Here is a 25,307-nt window from a genome sequence, read left to right on the forward strand (position 1 = left end):
TGGGAGGGGAAAGATGACTGAAAGCAGATGTCAACCTTGAAGCAGGTTTTGAATGTGGGCAGTTCAAGTATCTATACTAATTACCTGCTCACATTGGCCCATCATTTATCAACCCATCCTATCCTCTCTTTGTATTTTCTTCCTCTTTTCTTCTTTTTAACCAGTTTTAGTATTTTTTCCACCACTTTCTCGTTGTTTGTCATGTTAATGACCTTGAATACTTCTTTGTATTTTCCGTGATCAAGCTTTCACATCAGTTGGTAATCATCCTGGTTACCCCACTTGTTACTCGTAGCCCCAGTAAATAATAATAATCCTTGCATTTGATATAGCGCCTTATCACGTTGTTGAGGCTACAGTCCCGGACTTGAAGGCTGTTTCTCTCAGCGATCGCTCGTGCCCTGCTCCCGGTAGCTGGCGTGGCAGAGTGAGGGCTCGGCTCTGGGAAAGTTGGAAGAAATCCCGGGCGGGAGGTGAAAGGGAGAAATCAGAAAAAGCAACGGGGGCTGGTGGCAGGACCACCTATCTGTAGGATGATCCAGTTAGAGTGCGGGATGGGTTGTTGGACAGGTGGTTAGCTGAAAGGAAAAGCGTGGTTGCTGTGGCGAGTCCCTCACTGTGCTGAGTCCACAACCTGTGCTGATCTCTGCTGAGTGGTAGCAGGAGCTCTGCAACTGGCCTGAGTGTTCCTGATTTAGGGATGGGAAAATCAGCTGGGATCCACTAGGCTCCAGTTTGTGGTTGTTCCTCATGGAATTTCCCAATAAGGACTCATTTCGGTAACTTGAAGTATAACAATGTGATCCACAGGAAACAAACCCCAACCCAATTTACTTCTAAGGAAGCACTTGACAATTCTAATGGGATAATCATAATATTAATATTATATCCTTCAATTTGATATGGGGTCTAATCACGTCTTTGAGACGTCTCAAAGCGCTTCATACAATATATTGTAAACTAAATTGACTGTCGTGGATTGACTGACAAAATTATTATAATTTTTTTTTGAAGGGATTATTACCCACAGAAAAGTGATCCGCCAATCAACTAGCAACCGGGTTCCTACTTTCTGCAAGGTAAACAGAAGCTTGTAGAATAAGGAAACTTGCCCAACATTTTGCTCTGCTGGGAATTGAACCCACTTCTCTAACCACTGAACTACAAGACAACAGGCGTCTAATGCTTTAACTTAAACTTCCGGTGGTAACAAGACTAGAATGGTCAAAGGGTGAGATATCACCAGAGGGAAGCTAACTTTGAAATTAACAGTTTTTTTCATCGGTCGAGTATTTGACAAATGTAGAAACCCTTCACCATAGTTATTAAGAGTATTCAAACCAGACTGAGGGTTCCGTGCATGTTGTGTACAAATGGAAGTTCCCCTGTGAAATGACATATGCACTCATTCCCAAGAGCGACCTCCGTCCTTACCTAATTCTGGAGAGAGACAAGGCTTTGGGACTCTAGAGTGTATATAAGACTACTTCTGGAGTTTAACCAGCTGCAACTGTATTACCACCTAGCAAGAAAAAATGGGAAAAATAATTTCAATCACTCCCTCCACATACAATTTATTATAATCCTGAGCTGAGTTAATGTGCGAGAAGACAATGAATGGCCAGTGTCTCAGTCCACAGATGTAGGAGTTTACAGAGCAGTTCCTGCTGAACAAATGCAGCCCAGTTTCAATACTGTGTGTGTGTGTGTGTGTGTGTGCGGACAGTGGTTCGTTGTCGATGGCTCATTGTGCAGGTATCAATGTGTCTGATTGTTCTCTGCTCCTCTCTCCACGTTCTCTCCAGGCTGTGATCCACACAATGAGTGTCTCTCACTGCATGCTGGCACTGCTGCTCGCGTGTCTCATCCAGGGTAAGGCTGTTTCACCCTTTACCACCATTATCTCTCTGCTTTAGATCAGTGGTAATCACTAACCATGTGCAAGAGCTTTTCCCAGGAACCCTCTGTCACCATGAAGTGATGGGCTTTGAGGCAGATCCTGATTCCCATAGAGAGAGCTTCTGGGCAGGTGAGACATAGTAATAACAACAACAACCACAACAACTTGCATATATATAGTACCCCTCATGCCAGGTAGCGACCCAAAGCACTTGACAATGGTGAAGCACGATGCTGAGCCGGGGGGGTGGGGGAGGTGACCGTAGGCACGGTCAAAGAGAAGGTCTTCTGGTGCGATCTGAAGATGGGGAGGAAGGGGGTAAGGTGGAGGGATAGAGGAAGAGTGTTCCAGAGATTTTGGGCACAGTAGCTAAAAGAACGTCCACTGATGGTGGAACAGGAGCGACATGCAATTGGCCAGAGCCAGTCAAGTGGAGGCAGCGGGTAATGGGTTGAGGAGTAAGCAGGTCGGAGAAGTAGGGAAGTGGCAGAGTACGAGGAGATTTGAAAACAAGTGTAAGTATCTTGAAATCATTCAGCGTTAAGGAGCCAGTGGTGATTGGCTAGTAGTAATATGTGGTAAACACACAATATGGAACTCGTGCAACTATGAGGACCCAGGACATTAGCATTTTGGCTCATGGGATTGACAGCATGTCTATGGCAACATGTTTCAATGATGAGCCATGTAGACTATTTAACTTGGTTTCCTCAAGAGTTGTTTATCTTACCAGAATAAATTCTGCCCCAGGGGCCCCTCCATTCATCTCTCCTCTTCCGCACCTCTGGTTCTGAGGACTTCATTTTAAACATACAATACAATACAAAATCACATTTGTATAGCACCTTTCACATAAAATATTACTCAAGTTATAGATGAAAACTAAGTGAGTCACTATGATACAAACCAGATACTTCTCATCCCAAGTTAATTGATTGAACTACCTAAAACACTTTTTGGGGGGGTCAGCTGGATATCTGACACTTGCAGAAATCCAACACTGTGCTTAAGTGTATCTAAACCAAACTGAGATATCCATGCATCCCACTTACACATGGAAATACCAGAGATACATTGTGGAATGGACTGTATATTATTGCCCTGGAGGAACGCATCCTGCTTACCTAATTCCAGAAAGTTTTGGGAACACGTTGTCAAGAGCCAAGGCTTGGGGATGCCAGAGTGCGCATTGGGGTACATCTGCAGTCTAACTACATAGCTTGTCATTGATATCATTGTCTGGCTAGGGTCACACTACCGGTTAGGGCATTGGCTTGCAGTGTTAACAGGAGCTTAGTGGGATGATGCCCTGCCCCCAGTGACTGGTCTGCCCTTCCAAGTCCTGCAGATGAGCCAGACTGGCTGTGCTTCCATCAGCAGTGCCCTGGAATACGGAGGATTAACCTGACTCAGGAACCTGGCTTCTGAGACTGCCGCAGAGGATTGGCTCAATTCTAACATTTCATTACCAAACAGATCCTATTTTCCTTCCCTCCCAATAGAATAATCACTAGTTGGTCATTTGACATCCGCCAAGTGGGGGTTGGAGCCCTCACTAGGTGGATGGTAGCTACCAGGAACACCCTGTGAGCTTCCCTGTGGGCCACACATCTCAGCTGGATAATTATAGTGGACACTCGGACCTCAGGGAGGAAGCTGAGGAGGGAACCTGAGCTTTTTTAAAGAGGTGAGGAAGTCCCCCCCCATCCCTATGACTGGGGCTGGACTGACTCCATGGTTTGATGGTTAGAGCCGGTGGGGGAGGGGGGTATTATAAGAGGGGTGTCAGGTTCTGCCCATGTGCCCAAGTGTCTGCACCCCTCTGTGATTGTTGTGTTGCTGTTCCAGATTCTTCCTCCCCCACCACCCCCCCCAGATGTGTTATAGTGAGAATCTACATGAGCGGCTGTTTCTGCCTGACTGGGGGATGGTGGGGGGGAGGTTTGCACTACAATATTAAGTTGAGGGTCTCACAGGCTAAGATGGGGTGGAATGTCAGGCTTCTGACATCTTAAATACATTTAGTGTAAGTATACATATTACATGTGTTAGACGAGGACATTAATGTTTCCCAATCTTCCCAATGAAGGGGACGGGGCAGAGAGACCCCACTGACAGGTATTCCCCAGTCAACCAGTACCAGAGTCACACACAGTAAGTCAGTCAGTCTGTTTTCTCTCCCACAGGTTCCGCCCATCAATGGAGTGTTACGCTTCCCGAGTCCACTGCTGGGCTGGAGGGAGAGTCTGTAATTCTGGATTGTTCTTTCAGTTACCCTGACCCACCGAATAAACCATATACTATATGGGGCCAATGGTTCAAAGGTAATCCATGCAATGAAAGAGCAGAGAAGATATATGAAAGCAACGAAAGCAACAACAGAATAAAATTAACAGGAAACCTGACAAAGAAAAACTGCTCAATTGAGATAAGTGACCTCAGGAAAACTGATACTGGTCATTACTGCTTCAGGTTTGAAATACCGGGTTTCGATAAATGGACCGGAAAACTATCCATCAGTGTCGATGTGTACGGTAAATATTCCTTCTCACTTCTTGTTACCTGTTTGAAAAACCAGCAAACTGACAAGTTTGCAGTATTTACCGTTGTCGATTTGATGAGGTGACATTTCAGAACATTGTTTATTTCTCTTTCCTTTTGTCAGATCGTCCTGGCAACCCCACTGTTTTCCCAAGTGAAGTGGCTGAAGGGATCAGCACCACTTTAACGTGTACTTCGTCTAACGTTGTAACACAGGTCAAACCCAAGCTGACCTGGGAAGGAATCACTGAGCTGACAGATCAGAAGACCGTGAATAAGGAGAAACAGTCTTTATCTGACCGGAAAATCACCAGTTCATTCACTTTTGTTCCATCATACCAACATCATCTCAAGCTGATCAAATGTGTGGTCAGTTGTGCTAACTACCAATGCTCAAAACAAAGCAACATAACGCTTCAGGTCAAATGTAAGTTCCCCATACTGAAGCAATGACACAAAACTCGGAGGAAGTTTCAACACAGAGGTTGACATTAAAAAAATGCAGCAAGACATAGATAGGTTAGGTGATTGGGTAGGTAGGTGGCAGATGAAGTATAACGTAGGGAAGTGCGAAGTCATCCACCTAGGTAGCAAAAACAGTAGAGCGGGTTATTTTTTAGAAGGGGAGAGATTGGAATGCGTTAGCGTCCAGAGGGACTTGGGTGTCCTTGTACACCAATCACAGAAAGTTAGTCTGCAGGTGCAGCAGCAATTAGGAAGCCGAACGGTATGTTAGCATTCGTTATGAAAGGATTAGAGTATAAGAGTAGGGAAGTCTTGCTGCAACTGTATAGGGCCCTGGTGAGACCACAACTGGAATACTGTGTGCAGCTTTGGTCTCCTTATTTAAGGAAGGATGTACTTATCTTGGAGGGGGTGCAGCGTAGATTTACCAGGTTAGTACCAGGGATGAAGGGGATGAGTTGCGAGGATAGGCTGACCAATTTAGGCCTATATTCTCTAGAATATAGAAGAATTAGAGGGGATATTATAGAAACCTGTAAGATCATCAAAGGGCGTGATAGAGTAGATAGTGGGAGATTGTTTCCCCCGGTTGGAGAAACTAAAACAACCTTAAAATTAGAGGCAGCCCTTTCGCACTGAGTTGAGGAAGAACTTCTTCACTCAAAGGGTGGTGAATGTATGGAACTCACTACATGGGTGAAAAGCAATATGGGGATAAGGCAGGGTCAGGTTATTAACTGGAGTTAGATTAGAAGATCAGCCATGATTGAATGGCTGGGCAGGCTCAAAGGGCCGAATGGCCTACTCCTCCTAAATGTTATGTTATGTTAATCAACATTCAAATGATCCTAAACTGTACAGAAAGTTGTCAAGAGCTTTTGTACTGGTTCCATTCTACCACCCGACCTGTCTTTGCCCAATTACCTATATTGGCTCCACACCCTCAGGGATACAGGGCAGCAACATTTTGCTTCCAAGTCCCTTCTGATAACTCTAAAGCTGGAGGGACTGAACTTGCCCAGGGGGAAACTGAAAGTGATATAGGAGCGTTATTGACTCATTTCTCACTATGCCAAATCAGTGTAAGGCAGCAATAAACAAGGCCAACAGGATGTTGGGCTTCATTACTAAATCAGTTGAGATCCTCAGAAGTTTACTGAGGATCTCAACTGATTTAGTAATAGGCTCTGGTCAGGCCGCTCATTGAATACTGTATAGAGTTCTTGTCAACGCGACAGAAGGGGACTGTCCAGGCCTTAGAGACAGAGCAGAGGTGAGCAATGAGCTTGATCCCCAAGCGATAGAGGAATGAGCTATTAGACAAGCTGTGGTTCTTCAGTCTTGAGGGAAAGCAAATCAGAGACTACATATTTTTCAATGGGATTGAGAAAGTAAACCCAGATCAATATTTCAGAATATATCAAGACAATAAAACAAGAGGATATAAATTTAGAGTAATAAAGGGACATGACAGGAGAGATACCAGGAAGATTTTCTTCACCCAGAGAATAATCAATGACAGGAAAGGTGGTAGAGGCCAGGATACTGGACTCTTTTAAAAAGCTACTTGATGCAATGATGAGGAGAATGGTAGGGTGAGGGTTCTGGAAGAATCAGATCAGATGGGCCAAACAACCTGTATCGTCCACACCAATCATGTGAGATCAAATCATTTCTCTCTCTTGAAATAACTCTGGGCCTAAGCAAGCCCCTAATATAATGTCACCCCCAACAGTGTCTGTACCAAGACAGGTGTGTTAAAGGAATTTCTATCATGGAACAAAGTATTTGATTTGATGTTTGTCTTGCTAATGGGTAGGTTATATAGGTCATGGGGGGCCTCAAAATTAGGCTACCCAATACGTAAAATGTTCATTTTTAGCCTGGGAGAACACAGATATTGCCCTCCTTGTGTGTGTTTTTATAATAATAATAATCCTTGCATTTGATGTAGCACTTTTCACGTCTTCTAGACGTCTAAAAACACTTCACAGAACATACTGTAAGTGAATTGACTGTATATTTGTGGGAGAAAAAACAAAAAAACAAGCTAAGAACCAATTAAGGGACTGCAAAATATTAATGTGCTAATTTCCAAATGCAATCAAAGATGGTAATAAATTTGTATGAAAAAGGAGCCCATTTACTGGGAGGGATGTGCTGCCATCTGATGGTCATTTTCACTCAGGCAAGTCAGCAAAACCCAAACTTAAATAAAATCCTAAACTTTACCCTGAAGCCTCAAAAGTTCCAACAAGCAACAAATTAACTCAAAGAGAATGAACAGGTGATAAGAAACATATTAAATACTTACTTCCTGGAGGTACTTACTAGGGAGGACACTATACAATGCCCTACCAACATCCAGCAAACTTTGCTTGAACTCTGGGACTTGAATATAAGTGAGGCTGAGATTCTAGAGATGCTCAAGAGGCTCAAAACCAACAGATCCCCTGGGATGGATGGTACCTCTCCATACTTGCAGAGACAAGACAACACTGACAGATACTGTGAGAGAGTCAATCACTATGGGGGAGGTTCCAATGCACTGGAACAATGTAAACTGAACTCCCGATAATAAAACACTGTCTATTATCAACACATGGCTTAGATTACCAAGATGTCAATATCCCGGTTGCTTACCACACAATTCTCTCCCATTTCAGATGCCCCCCGAAATACAACAATTCAAATAAATGAACCTCTGGATATCATTGAGGGGAGTGAAAATGTGACGCTGACGTGCAGCACTGACAGCTACCCTCAAGCTACTCACACCTGGTACAAGACGAAAAGACACACAAACACAACACAAACTCTGAACAGTACAGGCAGCGTCTTGTTGTTCAAAACAATATCCAGAATGGATTTCGGAACCTTTACCTGTGTGGTAAATAATTCACAGGGAAATGACACCTCTGCAGCTGACATCAATGTCAAGTGTAAGTATTTGGCTTTAACGGATCCTGAGTGGATTATATCACGTTAGAGTGAGGGCTCTTCTCGCACTTGATGTTTACAGTGGGAGCCGTGTAAGCCAGACATCGGAGACGGCCGTATTGACCGGCATAAGGGTCTGAGGTTAACCGAAATGACTTCCAACCCCCAGCAGAAGAGCAGCGCTTTCTCACTCCCATTGACATTCCCATGACATTCGGATGGAAAAGGGATCAATTAGCGGCAGCGCTGAGGTGATTGACAGCCCATTCACAAGCGGCTGCCGGCTGACAATCGCAACTTCCCTCCCTTATTCTTCCCCATTCCTCCACCTCCTCACTGATCGACAGCCCAACTCAGCCGCTGCTGAATGGCTGGAGTTCACTGATAATCCCCAGTGTTAGAGGATTGAACTATGAGCAATGAATAGGTTAAGCTAAGGCTCTTCAGTCCTGAGAGAAAATACCTCATAGAGGACTTTAAACAGGTGTTGCAAATGTTAAGTCAGATTGAAAAAGTAAACCCAGAACAATACTTTAGGATTAACCAAATAATAGAATATAGTATAATAATAATCCATGCATTTGATATAGTGCCTCATCACGTTGTTGAGACGTCTCAAAGCGTTTCACAGAACATATATTGTAAAGTGGGTTGACTGTGTATTTTGTGGCCGAACGGCGGCAGCCAATTGCGCACAGCAGTGTCCCACAAACAGTCATGGATTGAGTGGCCAAATTATTATTATTTTCTAAAGGAATTATTACTCCTGGAAAGAACAATAGGATTGAGGTTTTGCATTATGAAGGGCAATTGCAACGTGATTGTCAGAATTTGTCTGGGAGTGTTCATAATCACTGCTCCCTTTACCTTATGCCTTCAGGAGATGAGCTCCTCCATGTGTCTCCGCATCTCTATCACAAGCCTACAAGCTCTGGGTTGTTACTGGAGCTGCGATATACTCGTGGAGGATTGAGGGAGAGAAGGGAGTGAGATTAGGATCGTGACCTTGACACAGTGACATTGACGAGCTCCTCCCTAGATTATATTGTACTGATCTACAATTCTCTCCCATTTCAGATGCCCCACGAAATACAACAATTCAAATAAATGAACCTCTGGATATCATTGAGGGGAGAGAAAATGTGACGCTGACGTGCAGCACTGACTGCTACCCTCAAGCTACTCACACCTGGTACAAGACAAAAAGACACACAAACACAACACAAACTCTGAACAGTACAGGCAGCGTCTTGTTGTTCAAAACAATATCCAGAATGGATTCCGGAACCTTTACCTGTGTGGTAAATAATTCACAGGGAAATGACACCTCTGCAGCTGACATCAATGTCAAGTGTGAGTATTTGGCTTTAACGGCACCTGAGTGGATTATCCGCCGTCAGAGTGAGAGCTCTTCTTGCTCTTGATCTGTGCGGTGCGAGCCGGTTAAACCAGACATATTGGGGATGACCCTATTGTCCGGCCTAAGAGGCGTCCGAGGTTAACCGACATAGCTTCCCACCCAGCAGAGGAACAGCTCTTCCTCTCTCCCATTGACGTTCCCATCGGACAGAAATGGGACCAATTAGGGGCAGCGCTAAGGTGATTAACAGCCCATTCACAAGCGGCTGCCGACTGTCAAACAATCGCAATTTACCTCCATTATCCTTCCCCATTCCTCCACCTCCTCACTGATCGACAGCCCAACTCCAGCCGCTGCTGAATGGCTGGAGTTCACTGATAATCCCCAGTGTTAGAGAATTGAACTATGAGCAATGAATAGGTTAAGTTAAGGCTCTTCAGTCCTGAGACAAAATACCTCATAGAGGACTTTAAACAGGTGTAGCAAATGTTAAATCAGATTGAAAAAGTAAACCCCGAACAATATTTTAGGATTAACCAAATAGTAGAATATAGTATAATAATAAGCCTTGCATTTGATATAGCGCCTCATCACATTGTTGAGACGTCTCCAAGAGCTTCACAAACCATATAATGTAAAGTGGGTTGACTGTGTATTTTGTGGGCGAATGGCAGCAGCCAACTGCGGACAATAGTGTCCCACATACAGTGATGCATTCAGTGGCCAAATTATTATTATTTTTTAAAGGACTTATTACTCCTGGAAAGAACAATAGGATTGAGGTTTTGCATTATGAAGGGCAATTACATCGTGATTGTCAGAATTTGTCTGGGCGTGTTCATAACAACTGTTTCCATTACCTATGCCTTCAGGAGATGCGCTCCTCCATGTGTCTCCGCATCTCTATCACAAGCCTGCAAGCTCTGGGTTGTTACTGGAGCTGCGATATACTCGTGGAGGATTGAGGGAGAGAAAGGAGTGAGATTGGGATTGTGACCTTGACACAGTGACGTTGACGAGCTCCTCCCGAGATTATACGGTTCTGATCTACAATTCTCTCCCATTTCAGATCCCCCCCGAAATACAACAATTCAAATAAATAAACCTCTGGATATCATTGAGGGGAGAGAAAATGTGACGCTGACGTGCAGCACTGACAGCTACCCTCAAGCTACTCACACCTGGTACAAGACAAAAAGACACACAAACACAACACAAACTCTGAACAGTACAGGCAGCGTCTTGTTGTTCAAAACAATATCCAGAATGGATTCCGGAACCTTTACCTGTGTGGTAAATAATTCACAGGGAAATGACACTTCTGCAGCTGACATCAATGTCAAGTGTAAGTATTTGGCTTTAACGGATCCTGAGTGGATTATATCACGTTAGAGTGAGGGCTCTTCTCGCACTTGATGTTTACAGTGGGAGCCGTGTAAGTCAGACATATCGCGGACGGCTGTTTTGTCCGGCCTAAGGGGCGTCCAAGGTTAACCGACATTGCTTCCCACCCAGCAGAGGAGCAGCGCTTCCTCCCTCCCATTGACATTCCCATCGGAAGAAAAAGGGACCAATTAGTGGCAGCGCTACGGTGATTAACAGCCCATTCACAAGCAGCTGCCGACTGTCAATCAATCGCAATTTCCCTCCCTTATTCTTCCCCATTCCTCCACCTCCTCACTGATCGACAGCCCAACTCCAGCCGCTGCTGAATGGCTGGAGTTCACTGATAATCCCCAGTGTTAGAGGATTGAACTATGAGCAATGAATAGGTTATGTTAAGGCTCTTCAGTCCTGAGACAAAATACCTCACAGAGGACTTTAAACAGGTGTAGCAAATGTTAAATCAGATTGAAAAAGTAAACGCAGAACAATACTTTAGGATTAACCAAACAGTCGAATATAGTATAATAATAATCCATGCATTTGATATAGTGCCTCATCACGTTGTTGAGACGTCCCAAAGCGTTTCACAGAACATATATTGTAAAGTGGGTTGACTGTGTATTTTGTGGGCGAATGGCAGCAGCCAACTGCGGACAATAGTGTCCCACAAACAGTGATGCCTTCAGTAGCCAAATTATTATTATTTTCTAAAGGAATTATTACTCCTGGAAAGAAGAATAGGATTTAGGTTTTAGATTATGAAGGGCAATTGCATCGTGATAGTCAGAATTTGTCTGGGAGTGTTCATAATCACTGCTCCCTTTACCTTATGCCTTCAGGAGATGAGCTCCTCCATGTGTCTCCGCATCTCTATCACAAGCCTGCAAGCTCTGGGTTGTTACTGGAGCTGCGATATACTCGTGGAGGATTGAGGCAGAGAAGGGAGTGAGATTGGGATTGTGACCTTGACACAGTGACATTGACGAGCTCCTCCCTAGATTATACAGTACTGATTTACAATTCTCTCCACATTTCAGATGCCCCCCGAAATACAACAATTCAAATAAATGAACCTCTGGATATCATTGAGGGGAGAGAAAATGTGACGCTGACGTGCAGCACTGACAGCTACCCTCAAGCTACTCACACCTGGTACAAGACGAAAAGAGACACAAACACAACACAAACTCTGAACAGTACAGGCAGCGTCTTGTTGTTCAAAACAATATCCAGAAGGGATTCCGGAACCTTTACCTGTGTGGTAAATAATTCACAGGGAAATGACACCGCTGCAGCTGACATCAATGTCAAGTGTGAGTATTTGGCTTTAACGGCTCCTGAGTGGATTATACCACGTTAGAGTGAGGGCTCTTCTCGCTCTTGATGTTTACAGTGGGAGCCGTGTAAACCAGACATCGGGGACGGCTGTATTGTCAGCCTAAGGGGCGACCGAGGTTAACCGACATAGCTTCCCACCCAGCAGAGGAGCAGCGCTTCCTCCCTCCCATTGACATTCACATCGGAAGGAAAAGGAACCAGTTAGCGGCAGCGCTAAGGTGATTGACAGCACATTCACTGCTGCCGACTATCAATCAATCGAAATTTCCCTCCCTTATTCTTCCCCATTCCTCCACCTCCTCACTGATCGACAGCCCAACTCCAGCCGCTGGTGAATGGCTGGAGTTCACTGATAATCCCCAGTGTTAGAGGATTGAACTATGAGCAATGAATAGGTTAAGTTAAGGCTCTTCAGTCCTGAGAGAAAATGCCTCATAGAGGACTTGCAAATGTTAAATCAGATTGAAAAAGTAAACCCCGAACAATATTTTAGGATTAACCAAATAGTAGAATATAGTATAATAATAATCCATGCATTTGATATAGCGCCTCACCACGTTGTTGAGACGTCTCCAAGCGCTTCACAAACCATATAATATAAAGTGGATTGACTTTGTATTTTGTGGGCGAATGGCAGCAGCCAACTGCGGACAATAGTGTCCCACAAACAGTGATGCCTTCAGTAGCCAAATTATTATTATTTTTTAAAGGAATTATTACTGCTGGAAAGAATAATAGGATTTTCGTTTTGAATTAAAAAAGGCGAATGCATCGTGATTGTCAGAATTTGTCTGGGAGTGTTCATAACTACTGTTTCCATTACCTATGCCTTCAGGAGATGAGCTCCTCCATGTGTCTCCGCATCTCTATCACAAGCCTGCAAGCTCTGGGTTGTTACTGGAGCTGCGATATACTCGTGGAGGATTGAGGAGAGAAGGGAGTGAGATTGGGATTGTGACCTTGACACAGTGTCATTGACGAGCTCCTCCCGAGATTATATTGTACTGATCTACAATTCTCTCCCATTTCAGATCCCCCCCGAAATACAACAATTCAAATAAATAAACCTCTGGATATCATTGAGGGGAGAGAAAATGTGACGCTGACGTGCAGCACTGTCAGCTACCCTCAAGCTACTCACACCTGGTACAAGACAAAAAGTCACACAAACACAACACAAACTCTGAACAGTACAGGCAGCGTCTTGTTGTTCAAAACAATATCCAGAATGGATTCCGGAACCTTTACCTGTGTGGTAAATAATTCACAGGGAAATGACACTTCTGCAGCTGACATCAATGTCAAGTGTGAGTATTTGGCTTTAACGGCTCCTGAGTGGATTATACCACATTGGAGTGAGGGCTCTTCTCGGTCTTGATGTTTACAGTGGAACCCGTGTGAGCCAAACATCAGGGACGACCATATTATCTGGCCTAAGGGACATCCGTGATTAACTGAAATAACTTCCAACGCCCAGCAGAGGAGCAGCGCTTCCTCCCTACTATTGACGTTCCCTAAGGACGATAAAAGGACCATTTAGTGGCAGCGCTGAGGTGATTGACAGCCAATTCACAAGCGGCTGCCGGCTGTCAATCAATCGCAATTTCCCTCCCTTATTCTTCCCCGTTCCTCCACCTCCTCACTGATCGACAGCCCAACTCCAGCCGCTGCTGAATGGCTGGAGTTCACTGATCATCCCCAGTGTTAGAGGATTGAACTATGAGCAATGAATAGGTTAAGTTAAGGCTCTTCAGTCCTGAGAGAAAATACCTCATAGAGGACTTTAAACAGGTGTATCAAATGTTAAATCAGATTGAAAAAGTAAACCCAGAACAATATTTTAGGATTAACCAAATAGTAGAATATAGTATAATAATAATCTTTGCATTTGATATAGTGCCTCATCACGTTGTTGAGACATCTCAAAGCGTTTCACAGAAGATATATTGTAAAGGGGGTTGACTGTGTATTTTGTGGCCGAATCGCAGCAGCCAATTGTGGACAGCAGTGTCCCACAAACAGTCGTGGATTGAGTGGCCAAATTATTATTATTTTTTAAAGGAATTATTTATTACTCCTGGAAAGAACAACAGGATTGAGGTTTTGCATTATGAAGGGCAATTGCAACGTGATTGTCAGAATTTGTCTGGGAGTGTTCATAATCACTGCTCCCTTTACCTTATGCCTTCAGGAGATGAGCTCCTCCATGTGTCTCCGCATCTCTATCACAAGCCTGGAAGCTCTGGGTTGTTACTGGAGCTGCGATATACTCGTGGAGGATTGAGGGAGAGAAGGGAGTGAGATTAGCATTGTGACTTTGACACAGTGTCATTGACGAGCTCCTCCCTAGATTATATTGTACTGATCTACAATTCTCTCCCATTTCAGATGCCCCACAAAATACAACAATTCAAATAAATAAACCTCTGGATATCATTGAGGGGAGAGAAAATGTGACGCTGACGTGCAGCACTGACAGCTATCCTCAAGCTACTCACACCTGGTACAAGACAAAAAGACACACAAACACAACACAAACTCTGAAAAGTACAGGCAGCGTCTTGTTGTTCAAAACAATATCCAGAAGGGATTTCGGAACCTTTACCTGTGTGGTAAATAATTCACAGGGAAATGACACCTCTGCAGCTGACATCAATGTCAAGTGTGAGTATTTGGCTTTAACGGCACCTGAGTGGATTATACCACGTTAGAGTGAGAGCTCTTCTCGCTCTTGATGTATACAGTGGGAGACGATTAAGTCAGACATATCGGGGATGGCCGTTTTGTCCGGCCTAAGAGGCGTCCGAGATTAACCGAAATACAATCTTAATTAACCAAACAGGACACCAATTATTTTAATCTGGGAGTTAGTGTTACAATCCTGGACTCTCACAGAATTCAGTGAAATATATTAACTTTGTTTGGCTGCAAATTACCTTCCTGCCCAGCAGAGGAGCAGCACTTCCTCCCTCCCATTGCCGTTCCCATTGGAAGGGAAGGCGATCAATTAACCGACATAGTTAATGCAGGTAAGTGTACAAATGAATCGGGGCCAAGATTTTTTTTCAATTTTCCCATTGTTTGGGGTTAACCGGCAGTTAAGCAGATTTCTGGTCTTAGGAGCCGAGGGAAAAGGCTGAAAATCAGCGGAGAGGAAAAAATGTGATTTGAATGTTTGTTAATTTCCACTTACAGATGGACCCAGTGAAATTAACATAAGTCAAAATGGGCTGAATTACAAGTGTGTCACAGACGCCAACCCTCCAGCAACCATCATTTGGAATCTAACTGAATCGATGACAAAGAAAACTTCCCAAATCCATGAAAATAAGTCTACGAACAGCCTGGAAGTGCAAGGATTAGAAAGCTTCTGTGTTTCATGTCGAGCTGAGAATGAATATGGTCGTGTGTATTCAAGGGAAAGTTGCTCAATGTCAAAACAGAGTAAGTAACTGAGTTATTTATTAAACAGTTTAATTGGAGGTCAGCAAAAATTGTGTAGGTCATTCAGTGGCATAGTTAAGGTAGGCTCACCTTGAGGATCTGAAAGAATTGTGGCAACATACCTCACTATATTTCAGTTTCACTCCTGTCTAATTTCTAATAGGATTCCATATTAAGAAATCCTGTTAGAATTCTCAAAGACCCAGTGAAAACCACTCTGGAATTGAATCCAGTTGGATTTCCCATGAGCTTGTGTGCCTTATTTCCAATTAATGAAAGGAGTCTTCACTTGCAAACCTCAGATTGCTTACTAAATAAATTTTGTTAAAAAATCTTCAACTTAGACCTATACATTTACTGTATTTATGGGCTATGTCAATAGATCACTGTCATTTGCTAAACTGCTGAAAATTAAGATTTGTCTACAGTTATCATCCCAGTGAATTCTTCAGTCTAATGTTTCTAAAATTCTCCCTTCCCCAACTCAGCAAGCATCCTTACTCTTTGTCCAGGTGTCATCTTGTAACAAGATTGTTAGCCATCTTGTCCCTGGATTCCATATTGTTATTCAAGTTCACATTTCTTGTCAAATCTAGTAATTGCTTTGATAGGCAAACGTAGTGGCCATTTTGTGCCTATCAAGTTCCCATCAAGTGCCCATGTGGTGAACAATCAATTTATCTGGAAGATTATTGGAGTGACACTTCCTTCTCCCTTCTAACGGTGCATATCCCATTCCAGATACCAGGAAATGTCCATGTGTAGGAGTCATACATATGTAGGTCTCTCATTTGAGTCAGATACTAAACATGGATATGGGTTTCCACGTATGTCAGACACCGGGACGATCAGAAATAATTCCTGTGTACTTTGTGCAACAAGTACCATTGATGACAGTTCCCAAAAGAAATGACATCAGTGGCGCTTCTTATGCCTCACATGGAAAGTGCATAATTAGTGACCTGATGACCTGGAAGTTGGCCATTTTATGCACTTTTGCTTATAATATCTTTGTCAAGATTATCAGACTCAGAGAATTGTGTTAGTACAGTGTTGTCTCATATTAATCTGTAAATATATAATAATAATCCTTAGAATCTTATTGCTAAACAGCTTTGATATAATTGCGTTGATCAGAACTATTTGAATCTTTATGTTGGCAGGTTGGTCAGCAATACGGCAATTAATATTTGTTGGAATCGGAGTTATTGTCGTCTTCATCCTTCTCTTGACTGTGGTGCTAGTGTACTGCATAAAACAACTAAACCAAAGTAAGTCCTCTTCTGTGCCAATGTTACAGATCCCAGTGCAATATCTGATGAAACCCATACATACCCAGACCGCACTTCAATTCTGCTCAACCAAAGTGGTAGCTTGGATTAGTTGTTTACGTTATAAAATTCTGGGTTCAACCCCACATTGAAAACACAGTAATAACTCCACTTATGATTATTATTGTTATTATTAATAATATTATTATTATTATCTGTTATAACATTATTATTATATTAATATTATTATTATTATCACAAACATGGTCTGTGCTGTGTATGGCCAAAATAATAATAATAATTTGTTCACTAAATCCACGATTGTTTGTGGGACACTGCTGTGAGCAATTGGCTGCCGCGATTCTCCCACAAAATATACAATCAATTCACTTTACAGTATATTCTGTGAGGTACTTTGAGACATCTCAGAAACATGATTAGCGCTATATCAAAAAATGCAAGAATTATTATTAATAATAATCCTTACATTTGGTATAGCTTTTCATGTCATTATAAAACAGCTACCGATAATCTGGGCACAGTTCCCAGTAACAATCATAAGGCAAAATGAAGTGCAGAACCATCCAAAATAACTACAATGGTGTTTTACTTTCCTGCACATTGCTTTGTTTCTAGTGCTTGATCAATCTTAAAATAAAGTACCAATCATTTCCTTTTGTATTCCATCAGGGAAACAGATGGAAAATGATTCCCAAGCCATGATGCTCCATGAATTTCCAAATTCCATTCAGGTTTGTGAAGATGTTACTAATTTTAATTGTTAAACAATTGAGATGGATTCTCTCTCTCAGTGGCTCAGAGCGAAATGCAATTTTGGTGTATCACCAAACCAGGTAACAGTCACCCTTTTCCTGTTTTTCTTTGGGGTCTGTGCTGAATTATCAGTGAGTGAAGCACTATGATTGGCCTTAGGACGAGCAAGATAATAAAATAAACTGAGAATGGCTGTACAAGACTGTGATAGGATATTGAAACATTATAGAAATTGTCAAACAACAATAATTTGTACCTTTCACATCGGGAAGATGTCTCAAAATCCTTCACACAATTGACGGAGTCAAAGCTTGGGGTGGGTGCTGATCAAATGCAAAGAAAGGTGACTGAAAACAAGATCAAAGAGACAGGACGTTAGGGGAATTTGAAGGCACAGAGGGAGGGGGAAAGGCAGGTGGACTCTGTAATAGAATTTCAGAGAGTAGGGCAGTCCTAAAGGCTCACCCACCAATAGTGGATAGGGAGCGGGCAGAAGACATGACACAGACTCAGTGGTTGAAGCAGTAGGATCACAGTTTGTCATGGAAGTAAACTGAAGGAAGGACGTGGAGGTATTTGAATGTGAGGATAAGATTCTTGATTCACGAGGAGATGTGAAGCCAGTGAACACCTGTGAGGCTGGGGGTGATGTATTCACAGTGTCTGGTGCAGGAGAGGACCTGCACTATATGTCTGATATCAGCAGCTTGAGTACAGAGGATCTGGGGTGTTCAGTGAATAAAGCATTGGAGTAGATGAAGGCATGAATGAGGGTCGAAGCAGCTTGGGGGGAGAAATAGTGGCAGTGGCGGGCAACATGAGCGCTCCAGCCATTTTATAAGTGGATTCAGCTGTCAATCAATTACAATTTGAATCCTCCCATTCCCTCACTTGTTTCTTCCCCATTCCTCCACCCCCTCACTGATTGATAGCCCAACTTCAGTCACTTGTGAATGGCTGGAGTCCGCTGTCAATCAGTTACAATTTGACTCCTCCCATCTGTATCCTGGAGCCTCTCGTGGCTGAACAAGCCGCTTGAGACACAGAAGGCGCGAGTGAGTATATTCAGCAGCGACAAGCACGGCATTTTGTCCGGATTAACTGGATTGTTGTACAAATTAAACAGCGTATTTAAATCGGATACAAATGATTCGCGGCCGGATGTTTTGTCCAATTTACCCGGCATCCGAGTTAACTGGCGTCTGGTTAAAATGGCTTCCACTGTATTACTAAAAGTGGGGTGGTAGGTTCAGAAAGCTATCAAGAAGTCAAATGGGATTCTGAGTAAAACAAAGTGGGTACGTTATGTTGTAACTGTATAGGATATTGGTTAGTTTGCAGTTGGTGTACAGTGTTCAATTTTGGACTTCCCATTATAGGATTCAGCTGGAGGATATCAGGTATGAAGCATTATACATATGAAGAGCAGCTGGGTAAACTGGGGGCTTTTTTCACCAGAACAAGAAGAAGAGTTTCAGAGATTCAGGGAGACGTTATAATGATATCTTCTATACAGTTTTTAAGCCATTACCAACTCTGGAAATCTCTGCCTGAATCTCTACATCTTTCCTCCTCCTTGTCCACGTTCAGATTACACCACAAGAACTTTATCTTCAACCAGTCACCTCCCTCTCTCCCTGGTTCGTCATCAAGCTCCACTAATGTTAAGCACTCAGAGACGCTACCGAGGATGAAGGGCATTATTTCAGTGCAGAGTGTTGTTGATAAAGTCTGGTATTCATTAACACAAGTGGCCCTTGAGGCTCAATTTGTAAACCAAGAACAACCACAACTTGCAATTATATACTGCCCTCAAAACGAGGGTTTTGGCTGCATTTGGGGCACAGTACAGTCGGACATGTATCAGAGATGGAAGAAAGTGGTCCTGGTCAGGGACTGGATGTGGGGGAGGAAGTACAGTTGGGGTTTGAATTGGATGCCTAGGATGCGCACAGGTTCAGTGAGTCTGAGGGAGAGCCCAAGGAGGTTGAGGAGTTTAGATCCACTGGATTGAAGAAGTTGATGATAGTCAAGGAGTATGGTTTCCGTCTTGTTCATATTTAGCTGTAGAATTGTTCAGAAGGGAAGTAGGTATGCACCTGAGCAATGAAATCATTAAGGGAGAAAGAGCTGGAAATTGAGAATAATTTTCAAAACGGGGCAAGTTAGAGAAAAAAGTAACAATGTGACAGAGACACAAAATGCCTATTTTGTATTTCCCTGTGAAGAAGGATTGTAATTATTATGCTGTTTGCAGGATCACCGGTTGATTGAGCAGGACAACAAGCACAAAGAAGATTGTGGGTATGAAAATTTCATAGATAGTTCGGAATCAGCTAACGAGAACCTTGGAGACAATTCGCTGCATGATTCCTGCATCCCCGACAAGCCAGAGCAATCCAAAGCAGCCAAACCAGATGAGGAAGAATGCATATATAGTAACATAAAGGTGAATCAACAACAACAACCAAAACAACTTTCTTTATATTGTGCCCTTCATGTGGGACAGTTTCTCGGGCGCTTAACAGTGGCGAAGCCTAACCCTGAGCCGGGGGAAGGAGGATGTGACCATCAGTACGGTCGAAGAGGAATGTCTTCTGTTGTGATCTAAAAGAGGGAAAGGAGAGGGCAAAGTGGAGGGAATGGGCAGAGAGTTCCAAAGCTTTGAGTGTAGTGACTGAAAGTGCATCCACCGATGGTGGAACAGAGGGGACGAGGGACAAGCAGGCGGCCAGAGCCAGCCAAGAGGAGGCAATGGGCAGTGGATTGGGGAGAAAGCGAGTTGGAAAGGTGGGGAGGTGCCGGTGGGTGAAGGANTTTTTAGATGAGTGAGAGGATCTCAAAAGCAATCCGTTCTATGACAATGAGCTCGTGGAGCCCGATGAGCACTGGTGAGATGAGTGTATGAGTTTAGTGTTCATGAGAATACAGTTCTGGTCCCCATTTTATAGAAAGGATATAGAGGCACTGGAGAAGGTGCAAAGGAGATTTACTAGGATGATACTGGAACTGAGAGGTCATATCAACAAGCTTGGACACATTTCTCTTGAAAGCAGAAGGGATAGGGGTGACCCAATAGAGGTCTTTAAAATGATGAAAGGTTTTGATAGGGTAGACACAGAGAAGATGTTTCCACTTGTGGGGGGATCAAAACCAGGGGCCATCAAAGTAAAATAGTCACCAATAAATTAAATAGTGAATTCAGAAGAAACTTCTTTACCCAGAGAGTGGTGGGAATGTGGAACTTCTAGGAGTAGTTGAGGCAAATGGCATTGATGCATTATTGCTGTTAATCAATTGCAATTTAATTACTCCCATTCCCTCCCTTGTTTCTTCCCCGTTCCTCCAACCCCTCAATGATTGACAGCTCAACTCCAGCCTCTTGTGAATGGCTGGAGTGCGCTGTCAATCAATCACAATTGGACTCCTCCCATCTGTATCCTGGAGCCTCTTGTGGCTGAATGAAGCCACTCGAGACACAGAAAGTTCGATTGAGTACATTCAGAAGCTACCAGCGTGGCATGTTGTCTGGATTAACCAGATTATTGTAAGAATTAAACCGGATACAAATGAATCTGGGCCGGGTGTTTTGTCCAATTTACCCGGCTTTCAGGTTAACCAGTGTCTGGTTAAAATAGCTTCCACTTTATTACTAAAAGTGGGGTGGCAGGTGCAGAAAGTTATCAAGATGCCAAATGGGATTCTGAGTAAAACAAAGTGGGTAAGTTATGTTGTAAATGTGTAGGACATTGGTTAGATTGCAGTTGGAGTATAGTGTTTAATTTTGGGCTTCCCATTATGGGATTCATTACGGGATGATACCAGGAATGAAACAATAGCAGGAGCAGGAGGCCAGTGCCGGTCGAGCAGAAGCGCTGAGTGGCGGATTGGGGACTGAGAAGGTCGGAGAGGTAGGTAGGTACCAGAGAGTGAATGGATTTGAACACAAGAGTGAGCATCTTGATGTCGATCTGTTCGGTGATGGGGAGCCACTGGAGCCTGGTCAGATGTGGGTACAGAGCTTGATCTGGGTCAGTATGTGGGCAGCAGAGTTTTGGATCAGCTGGATATTGTGAATGGTGGAGCTGGGGAGCCCAGCGAGAACCCAGGGAGGTTGAGGCGTTTAGATCCACAGGAGTGAAGACGTTGATGATAGCCAAAGAGTATGGCTTCCGTCTTGTCCATATTCAGCTGTAGAATTGTTCAGAAGGGAAGTAGATATGCACCTGAGCAATGAAAACATTGAGGGAGAAAGAGCTGAAAATTGAGAATAATTTTCAAAACGGGGCAAGTTAGAGAAAAAGGTAGCAGTGTGACAGAGACATAACATGTCTATTTTGTATTTCCCTGTGAAGAAGGATTGTAATTATTATGCTGTTCACAGGATGAGGAGGACAACAAGCACAAGGAAGATTGTGGGTATGAAAATTTCAAGGATGGATCGGAACCGGCTAAGGAGAAGCTTGGAGACAATTTGCTGCATGATTCCTGCATCCCCGACAAGCCAGAGCATTCCAAAGCAGCCAAACCAGATGAGGAAGAATGCATATATAGTAACATAGAGGTGAATCAACAACAACAACAACAACATCTTGCTTCATCTAGCGCCCTTCATGCGGGGCAGTGTCTCTGAGCGCTTAACAGTGGCGAACCCTAACGCTGAGCCAGGTGGAAGGAGGAGGTGACCATCAGTACAGTCAAAGAGGAATGTTTCCTGTTGTGATCTAAAAGAGGGAAAGGAGAGGGCAAAGTGGAGGGAATGGGCAGAGAGTTCCAAAGCTTTGGCTGTAGTGACTGAAAGTTAGGCCACCGATGATTTTGCAGAGGGGACGAGGGACAAGCAGGCGGCCAGAGCCAGCCAGGAGGAGTGAACGGGTAGTATATTGGGGAGAAAGCGGGTCGGAAAGATGGAGAGGTGCCAGCGGGTGAAGAGTTTTGCAGGTGGTGAGAGGATCTTGAACTGAATCCATTCTCTACAGTGAGCTAATGGAGCCTGACGAGCACTGGTGAGATGAGCGTATGAGTTTAGTGTGCATGAGAATAGAGTTCTGGTCCCAATTTTATAGAAAGGATATAGAGATTTTCAAGGATGATACTGGAACTGAGAGGTTATATCCATCAGAAAAGGTTGAACAAGCTTAGACACTTTTCTCTTGAAAAGAGAAGGGTGAGGTGTGACCTAATCCAGGTCTTTAAAATTATGAAAGGTTTTTATAGGGTAGAGAAGAGACATAGAGAAGATGTTTCCACTTGTGGGGGAGACTGAAACCAGGGGCCATGAATGTAAAATAGTCGCCAATAAATCAAATCGAGAAGTCAGAAAAAAACGCCTTTACCCAGAGAGTGGTGGGAATGTGGAACTTGCTTCCACAAGGAGTAGTTGAGGTGAATTGCACAGATGAATTTAAGGGGAAGCTAGATAAGTACATGAGGGAGAAAGGAATAGAAAGTTATGCTGATAGGCTTAGTTGAGGAATGGCAGGAGGAGGCTCATGTGGAACATAAAGACCGGCATAGACCAGTTGAGCCAAACGGCCTGTTTTTGTGCTGTATAATCTATGTAATATGGACAGCAGAGTTCTGAATCAATTGTGGTTTGTGGGTAGTGGAGCTGTACAGACTGATGAGGAGGGCATTGGAACAATCAAGGGGGTGGTGACGAATGCATGTACGAGGGTTTTGGCTGCATTGGGGGTGAGGTACTGTCAGAGGTGTGCAATGTGATGGAGGTGGAGGAAAGTGGTCTTAGTTAGGGACCAGATGTGTGACAGGAATGACACCTGGGGTTTACGTACAGGTTTGGTAAGTCTTAGGAAGTGACGAGTGAGGTTGATGAGGTCAGAGCTGCAGGAGAGAAGACGTTGACGGAAGCCAAGGAGTGTGGCTTCCATCTTGTTGACGTTCAGTTGGATAGTATCCTGAAGTCGTCCTCCTTCTCAAGCAATTAGTTCATTTTTCAAACAATTCGTGGACTCTTTCTCCACAGTAGTTTGTGGCAGAAAATTCTGTATTCTGACCATCCTGCGTGTGAAGAAATCTATTTTATCCTCCCCTTTAATAACCGTTTTTGACCTCACATCAACATAAATTCTAACAATCACTCTATTATGATTAACCAGCCAAAAGAAATGCATGGAGGTGCTGAGCCGGAGGAGGAGTGCATGCAGCCAGAAGTGAACGCATCTCAGATAGCTGACAAGAGGGATTCTGAAGCCAGTTTGGTGTACGCTTCCATATGTTTTACTAAACAGCCGGAGGCACTGAAACCAGCAGAAGATGACTCAGAGAAAATTATTTATTCCAGTTTGCGGGTAAAATAGGTTTAATAAAACAGCTTATTCTTCATATTTTACTCCGATGGAAATGGCTTGATTTGTTGCTGGTACCAATGAAGCGCAAATGTTACTGCTCATAGCTTTTAATTCCAACGATGATGATAGAAAGAAAAACTTTGCTTCTTTCAAGCTTCTGTAATGCCAAACCACACTTCTCAGATATTACTGTCACATTCAGACTTGAAAAGAGACATCTCAGTGGGGATCTTATAAATGTACTCTATGTAGGATATTTTCCACCACATAATAATCAACACTTTCTGGGTGTGAATGAGCCAATGTTGTTTAAAATAGTATACAAGTAACTTGTCACAAAAAAGATATTTTTAAAAAAAGGTAAATATTCAGAAAGAATTTTTAAAAGCATATTAGGGTAAGGAGAAAGCGAAAAGAAATGGGACTCGAAGATCTGGCATGATCTAATAGACAGCAACAACTTGCTTTTATTAACGGGGGGTTGGTGGTAGTGCGAGTCCCTTTGCTGACCAGCAGAATTTCACCCCACTTAGACACCTATGTGCTAGGGAACTGTAATAGTGATGCTTGACAAATTGTTCAATTCTTAACAGAAAATCGACTTCAAAATTATAACCTGTGTTCAAGAATTTACCAAAATTCTGAACTCTGAAATGCTATGTTAGCAGAGTAAATCTAAAGGGTAAAGGGTGGAATTTTACCCCAGGAATGTCTTGCTGCCTCTGAAGCTAAGTTCATAACAATATTTAATTGGAAACAGAAGGAAAATAATATTAAAGGGTATAGAGAGAGGGCACGGAACGGGATTAGAGAGTTAGCTCCAGTGGGGAAACTGGCCACAGAATAGACATGATTGGATAACATCAGGGAATGGGATTAGAGAGATAGCTCCAGTGGGGGAGGCAGGACCGCAGGAGAGATGATGAACAGAATGACCTACGGTGAGGTAACCGTTCCATGTCTCTATGGCTAACGTGTCACAGAGACATGGAACATCGCACACAAAGGTACTGAATGTGAACAGCTATGAAAGGAGGTGAAAAATCAAAGTGATTTGAAACTGAAGTGTTGCCATTTAAAAAGCACTTTAATCAGGTAAATTGTTTCCGCTTTAATATATTGACAATAATTCTCAGTGTCTATATTGTATGATTAAATATATAACAGCTCTCAACATTAAATATAAGTTTTACATCCAGATCATCATCCTATTTTCAATGGTGTTATTAATTTAGTTTCCCCTCTACTTTGTGATTCAGCCAATTTTTTTTCTATTTCAAAGTAAAGTGGAGTTTTTTTCCTGGTTATCCTGATTTTTATTCATCCAAACTTTTGGCACATTTAAACTAATTGCCTGTCGCTCTTCACCTACAAGTATCCAGTTCCTCTAATTTACAGTAAATTGTGCGATGCTCTTTGGGCATTGGGACATCCTCCCAATGTGAAAGGTGCTATGCAAATGTAGTTTGTTGTTTCATTGCTTTGATGCTGTGCTGTAACAAATGCAAGGATTGTTATCTTGTTGTTTATGGGATGTTTTTGATGCAAATTAGCTGCCACTTTTGCCTATGTGACAA

The 25,307-nt window shown here is 43.1% G+C and overlaps 1 protein-coding gene across 1 annotated transcript; it reads left to right on the forward strand.

Moving 5' to 3' along the window:
* The first annotated feature begins 1,220 nt into the window (after window positions 1-1,220).
* On the forward strand, window positions 1,221-24,482 carry LOC103177311 (hemicentin-1-like). Its single transcript, XM_042340075.1, has 16 exons — window positions 1,221-1,231; window positions 1,917-2,029; window positions 4,087-4,434; window positions 4,566-4,868; window positions 7,573-7,848; window positions 8,924-9,199; window positions 10,276-10,551; window positions 11,630-11,905; window positions 12,962-13,237; window positions 14,319-14,594; window positions 15,126-15,374; window positions 16,538-16,645; window positions 17,336-17,397; window positions 19,677-19,868; window positions 21,804-21,983; window positions 23,539-24,482. The coding sequence occupies exons 1-16, from the start codon at window positions 1,221-1,223 to the stop codon at window positions 23,737-23,739; spliced, it is 3,423 nt and encodes a 1,140-aa protein (XP_042196009.1). The 3' UTR covers window positions 23,740-24,482.
* The last annotated feature ends 825 nt before the right edge of the window (window positions 24,483-25,307 follow it).

The sequence above is a fragment of the Callorhinchus milii genome, unplaced genomic scaffold, assembly GCF_018977255.1.
Source record: "Callorhinchus milii isolate IMCB2004 unplaced genomic scaffold, IMCB_Cmil_1.0 Scaffold13, whole genome shotgun sequence".
Classification (NCBI taxonomy): domain Eukaryota; kingdom Metazoa; phylum Chordata; class Chondrichthyes; order Chimaeriformes; family Callorhinchidae; genus Callorhinchus; species Callorhinchus milii.

Coding starts and splice junctions, on each gene's coding strand:
- LOC103177311 (XM_042340075.1), top strand. Junction 4,869..7,572: donor CATAACGCTTCAGGTCAAAT/GTAAGTTCCCCA, acceptor CTCCCATTTCAG/ATGCCCCCCGAAATACAACA. Junction 9,200..10,275: donor AGCTGACATCAATGTCAAGT/GTGAGTATTTGG, acceptor CTCCCATTTCAG/ATCCCCCCCGAAATACAACA.